The sequence below is a fragment of the Ornithodoros turicata genome, chromosome 4, assembly GCF_037126465.1.
Source record: "Ornithodoros turicata isolate Travis chromosome 4, ASM3712646v1, whole genome shotgun sequence".
In the NCBI taxonomy this organism is placed as follows: Eukaryota; Metazoa; Arthropoda; class Arachnida; order Ixodida; family Argasidae; genus Ornithodoros; species Ornithodoros turicata.
This window is the reverse complement of record NC_088204.1, coordinates 63,181,303-63,187,393: the sequence shown is the minus strand read 5'-3', so window position 1 is coordinate 63,187,393 and position 6,091 is coordinate 63,181,303. Positions and strand designations below refer to the sequence as shown.

At 43.9% G+C, this 6,091-nt stretch overlaps 2 protein-coding genes across 2 annotated transcripts; one reads left to right on the top strand and one right to left on the bottom strand.

Annotated features, from left to right (window-relative positions):
* Positions 1–785: 785 nt before the first annotated feature.
* LOC135392514 (uncharacterized) lies at positions 786–3,155 on the top strand. Its single transcript, XM_064623220.1, has 4 exons — positions 786–1,115; positions 1,189–1,269; positions 1,508–1,588; positions 1,938–3,155. Exons 1-4 carry the CDS (start codon positions 885–887, stop codon positions 3,153–3,155), a joined length of 1,611 nt encoding a protein of 536 aa, XP_064479290.1. The 5' UTR covers positions 786–884.
* Positions 3,156–3,349: 194 nt separating this feature from the next.
* LOC135393309 (uncharacterized) lies at positions 3,350–5,175 on the bottom strand. Its single transcript, XM_064623781.1, has 2 exons — positions 4,877–5,175; positions 3,350–4,505 (listed from the first exon to the last, which is right to left on the bottom strand). The coding sequence occupies exon 2, from the start codon at positions 4,378–4,380 to the stop codon at positions 3,388–3,390; it is 993 nt and encodes a 330-aa protein (XP_064479851.1). The 5' UTR covers positions 4,381–4,505; positions 4,877–5,175; the 3' UTR covers positions 3,350–3,387.
* Positions 5,176–6,091: the final 916 nt, after the last annotated feature.

Sequence of the window (6,091 nt, the reverse complement as noted above, 5' to 3'; positions counted from 1 at the left end):
ATCTAATATAGTCAACAATATAAAAAAAAGAAGAACAAAGAAAACAGTCGTCGGGACAGTGCTCTTTGCGGTGCTGTTCCCGGGAAGATTTTTCCCTAAAAATCATAATACTATCACTGTTGTTACCACTCATTCCTAATTAAATTTTCTTTTCAGTCTGATGCCAATACATGTGTGTGAGTCGGTGCGAAAGGGTCTACGTCCATGGGTTGTTCTCTTACTTGATGACAATACACACAGCAGTGATACCTTTACTTGATGACAATACATACAGCCAGTAGTGATACCCATACTTGATGGTAATACATACACCCAGTAGTGATGGTAATACACACCCAGCAGTGTACTCGCACAATCTCTGATCAGATGTAAGTTCTGGCCGAAGGTTGGCATTCAGGATGTGTTAGCTCGCTTGAGGCAATATAGGGAGGCAGCCTTAGAAGACGCGTCTTCGAAGATGCGCAACGAACAAAATAAATAACAAAATGGTGTTCCTTTGCGAATATTTTGCGGATGATCTATCGAACGGATTTTTGTTCTAAAAACAGCTTTGGTATCAGGTGACCGGAGAGATCAGATGTTCCCATTGGAACAACTTCGTAGCCTTTATAATTAAAAGTTAATTATTAAAAGTTAATTAAGACATTGCCTTAGAAGTCTGCTAATGCCCTCCTATAGGGGGTGCCCTTCAGCGTATGCTATAGACCTTTATTTTAGCCTCGTCCCAGCGCGAACGTGGCTCCCTCATACTCTCGACACCGGACGCCACCTGGAGGGTAGGGACAGCAAGTGACTGCGGGCACGCCCCTTTCTTGTGGAGTGGCATGTGACGGCAGCGTTTCTGTGCAATACGATAGCCTATATACGCCTGGTTTCGAGCTGTCATGTACAGCGGTTATTCCTCCGGACGGCACTGTGCCGTCGTCGGTTGCACCAACAACCAACGTAAACGCAAGCTTCTTTTACAAGAACGTTGTGATATTCATCAGCGCCAACGACACGATTGCATGTGCGGGGTGTACTCGCTGCACGCGTTTCCTGTTGCCGCCGAGAAACGACGACAGTGGATAATCGCTTTGAACAGGAAGGACTTCGTGCCAAGCAAGTTTTCACGAGTAGGTGCAATAAACATATTACCATCGTCTTGCTGCGAGGCCTTATCACATACTCATGATCGATTAATTCCAGGTATGTTCTGTACACTTCATCGACGGAAGACCAACGAACATAAATCCATGCCCCATGTTGAAGCTGGGATACCCAAGAAAGGTGAGTAAAATCCAAGAACAAATCCTAGCCTTAGATAAGAAAGATAAGAAAGAATCGTGAGTGTCGAAAATATCATACCACGTTTATATCAGGAGATGGTTATAAGCTTTACGCCAGATAATAATTACTGTCGTGCGTGCTTAAAATAGGAGACAGGTGAATCAAGAGGCTGCACTCACAAAGTTGGCATTTATTGCTGATCATTATTTACATAAACCTTCGCTGTGAGTACTTGCAGGTGACACATGGGAGGAGGCCGGTCCTTAGGGTGCTTCAGGCCACTGTTAGCAATGCACCAGGAGAGCCTGCAAACCGTGGGGTAGGACAAATTTGTGATAACTGCGGTTGCTTTAAGCTAATGTCATAACCATGACTGTGTTTTGGGAGTGGCGTGGGGATCACCTGGCATTTTTGTCACATAATATATGTGCATGTTTAACTTATGCATGAGGAATGGAATACGGACACTCCTATTTATATGCAATGGTGCGTTTAAAGAAAAAAAAATGCAAAAATTGTCTGATGTGATTCTCTTTGTTTTTTTCACCTCAGGCATAACGTTCTGTGGATACTGCACACATTCATGGCATCATTCGGCATTTGTTTTATATGAATTTTAAGCAATATATTTTAAATTAGTCTAAGGCATGAAAAATTCTTATTTACAGGTCGGCCATGAACCATGCACGTCGTCGTCTTCAACCTTTGCAAGTAATGCTGAATGTGAGCCCCATGATGCTACACCATTCGAAGAGGCAGGTGACCATGGTCAACATGTTGGCCCCCTTGACCTTCGTTGCATGAAGTCCTTGCTACAAATAGAAAGCAGCTCTGATAGGCACGAAAAATGGAGTCACCAGAGTTGCCAAGTTCAACCTACAGTTCGTGATATTGGGACGCAGTGGGAAGACCCCTACAACAGCATAAGAGAGGAACATTCGTATGCTGCTCTGCGTGTGATGACGACATCTTCAGAAACACAGACAGTACAGAAGACACCTTCTGAAGATATGTCAGAAGCTCTTTGCTGTTTCTACACAGGACTTAGCCTCGATGGCTTCTGGAAGCTCGTGACGACAGTGAGTCTGGCTGCCCAGACTACCATCACAATGAATGTGGGTGATCAAGTATTGTTGACCCTAATGAGGCTATGGCTCGGGTTGTTGTACTTTGACCTGGCAATACGGTTTGGCATCTCACTTGCCCAAGCAGGAAAAATATTCAGAGAAATGCTTGGTATTCTAAGTGGCATAATGAGGAAAGTTGTAGTGTGGCTACCATTAGAGACAATTCTTGCAACTACGCCGTCACAGTTTACGTCTAGCGGATATGGCAACACCAGCTGCATCATCGACTGCACAGAGGTTCCAATGCAACGGCCCAAGAGGATTTATTCGAGAGGGCAAACCTACAGCCACTATAAGAGCTGCAACACCATGAAGTTTTTGGTGGCCATCGCACCAAATGGATTTATCATGTTCGTCTCACATGCATATGGTGGGCGTGCTTCCGACAAGTTCATTGTTGAAGATTCCGGGTTTACAAACTACTTATACCAGGATCAGGAAGTCATGGCCGACAGGGGATTTGCTCTAAATAACTCAATGAAAGAAAAGGGAGTCAAGCTGAATATTCCAGCTTTTTCAAGAGGCAAGAGCCAGTTTTCTGAGGCAGAAGCGACAGTGTCCAGGAGAATTTCTAGACTGAGAATCCATGTTGAGCGTGCGATCAATCGCATCAAAGTATACAGGATCCTGAAAGGTGCACTTCCAATCACTCACAAGAAATTAATGAACAATATAGTTGTAGTATGTGCAGGCCTGTGTAACTTGAAGGGTCGACTAATCGCTCCCAAGCATTGCGAGGATGAGCTTCGCACAGATTAGTGTATATAGTGTGCATACTATAATAATGCACATTCACTGTATATCACCTTATTGCACACAGTGTATAGATTTTATATTAGTACATTGACAAGTCCATCACGGCCAAACCTACAGTCAAATGCTGCTATGAATGAAGCTCAATAAGCACGCAACCACTTCAAAGGTGCAGTTATAATAGGAAATAAAGGACAGCATTGTGTTCCAGTGACCTGCAGTTTATTCTGTTCTGAGTTTACCGTTCTGAACACAGTACCTTATATTCATCAGTGAGTGCCAAGTTCTTGGAATTTACAGCATCAACAAGCCTGGGCAAATAATGTCTAAAGTAAAATTCACTGAACCTTGTGATATGCATGGCAACATACTCTACATCATAGGTCACCTCAATTATAATAGAATTCAGTGCTGACCATACATGAAAGTAACATTTTGATCTCTCAGAGCAAAACATCACAAATTGAACTTGCATGTAGTATCCATTCTTTCCTTCTTTAGCAAGGTAATATCTACCATCAGTGTCCCTCCTGACATCGTACTTACAGGTGTGAACAAACTGCACACAGTCTTCTGTATGTGGGCACTTTATTTCCAAAATACTGTCAGTGCCCACCAGTCCATCAGGACTTGCTGATAAGAATGGGTGAGTTGCACTCACCACTGTTCCACACAGCTCCACACAAACACCATAGCTATTTTCGAAGGCCTTCCTTGCGACTGGTTCAAATTTCTTTCCATGACTCATTGCCTTGTTGCCCCGAAACGTACTGAACAGGCATGACTTTATGAACTTGTCCGGCGCAGTGTCTTTTCTGCGGGGAACTTTGGAAAGGTTTGATGCTGTGAGTCGAAGCTTACGACTTGCTTGCCATAGGTCACCACTCTGTTGGCACGTCAACTTCATGAGCCTTTGCCTTGACGATTCTTCGATTTTCACCCACTGACTGTAGAATTCAAAGCACAACTCACACGCAAGCAACTCTGGTTCATTGTGGGAACCATGTTCAGGCACAGTGTCCCTTTGACTGCAACAACTGGTCTGCACATTTGATGGCAAACTGGCAAAAACAGTCTGATGCAGCAAACTGCCTCTGATGTCAAGCAGCGGTGCTATTTCACTCTCTTTCATAGCTTTTACGTACGTCTTGTGGTCCTCGTAACGTGGCACTGAGACCTTTCTGTTTGTGGGTGATGCGTGCATGATGTTCTTTGCCATGCTGAAGTCCATGTCTAGTACCTGTGATGGTACGACATTTCTTTTGGTACCATGGTTCCAACTGGCACTCCTGTCCGTGCAACTTTGTCCCGTGAGACCTTTCCGATTTGCAAATTCTATTTTCCATAGTATAGCACCTGCAAGCAAGAAAATGATTTGAAATGAGATTTTTTTTTCTTTTGTCAGATGCATTTCCTTGAGCCTGAGGAGGTTGGAACACGCGGACCCACACATGTAAAAACGACGAGAGGACGAGGTTCATTTTTATGTGTGTTCCAGCCTTACGAAACTAGAGCAAAAGCTTCCAATAACATCAGATTGCTTGCTTGTTACTCTAATACTCGTAGGTAGACACGTAATTGGCACCAGCATTGGTTTTTCATTCTGTGCCATATTTATGAGACAGCCCCATTGTGACACATGACTTCCATGACACAGCCCAGATGTACTAAGGTCTGGTAATCGTGATGAGTCTCATTGTATGTTAGCACAGAAATGTAACACTCACCAACGTGGCTACATACTCTTGTTAAGCCAACCTTGCAGGTGCAGGAGCCCCAGAGAACGCGACAGTCGCTTGTCACGCACACCCACGCCTGGTACGGCCGATATTCATCTGCCTGGGAAGGTGAAACCGTTCCCTTTAGAAAGCAGGTGTCACTGTCTGTTTGGTAGACAAGAAGCCGCCCCACTTTGCCACTAATTAAATAATTGTATGAGTCCAGGCTCTTAAGAGCTTGGACATCCTCCAGGTCACAGGCTTTAGACTTCAGTAAATAATATGTTATGTGGTGCTCTTGGAGTGGGGGCCACAGCTTCATGTTATCTACCCAATCAGACTCATTGACAGTTTTTGGATGGGGTAGCACGTGAGTACCTATGTAGGAAAGGAGCAACAACCATGAAGAAAAAATCGTAGATTCACACTGGAAGAGGTGTACTAACGAATCAATGGAGGTCTTGATTAGGATGTCCGTGAACGATTAAAAGATACGATTTGTAGCACGATACACTTCGACGTGTTATTTAGGCGTTAGACATAAGCGAACGTCACATAATCTAACTGCATGCCACTAAGCGCTTGGACTCATGATCGGCGCAGCTATCATGACAAAGACAGAATAAAAAAAACGACAAAGCACATATAAGCACAGAGTGGTTAGTTCAAATGCTTACCAAGGCTGCGAAACAGATATTCATCCTATGTTCAGTATCTCCCATTTATTTTTCGTGGAGACGTGAGCGTGTTAGGAGGGTTTTAAAACTTTATCTATTGGCTGCAACATAATGTTAATGCCGTACAGCAACCGCGCCATCGCTAAAGCACTTAAAGGCATATTTGCACGCTAAATTAATGCTTCGACAGAAGTAAAAGTGCGTAGACAACTTCGTGCATACTTAGGGCTGGAACCGGGTACGCAAGCAACAAAGATTTCTGTGCGTCAGATAAATTCTTGTTGTTTTTGCGTGTCTCCGGTTCCAGCCCTCAGGTTAATGCTTTCCGAGAAGTTTGTAGAAGATGTTATCATGCCGAGAAACATGTACTTACCGATTTTTAAAGGGACTATCGCATCCGGGAACGTATGTATGACACCGATAGGGTAATGTTCCTCACCGCTTCAGAGTCAACTTTGCCAAATTTCTCTTCCGAAAACAGCTTACATATTAAGTAAACGAGTTTTAAAGGTCCGCATTCCATCTGCAGCCAACAGGATGATGACGT

Bases quoted from the DNA above. Each gene is read 5' to 3' on its own strand.
- LOC135392514 (XM_064623220.1), top strand. From the start codon at position 885: ATGTACAGCGGTTATTCCTCCGGACGGCACTGTGCCGTCGTCGGTTGC. The intron at 1,116-1,188 runs GTAGGTGCAATA...GATTAATTCCAG, and splicing joins TGCCAAGCAAGTTTTCACGA to GTATGTTCTGTACACTTCAT. The intron at 1,270-1,507 runs GTGAGTAAAATC...GAGTACTTGCAG, and splicing joins AGCTGGGATACCCAAGAAAG to GTGACACATGGGAGGAGGCC.
- LOC135393309 (XM_064623781.1), bottom strand. From the start codon at position 4,380: ATGGACTTCAGCATGGCAAAGAACATCATGCACGCATCACCCACAAAC.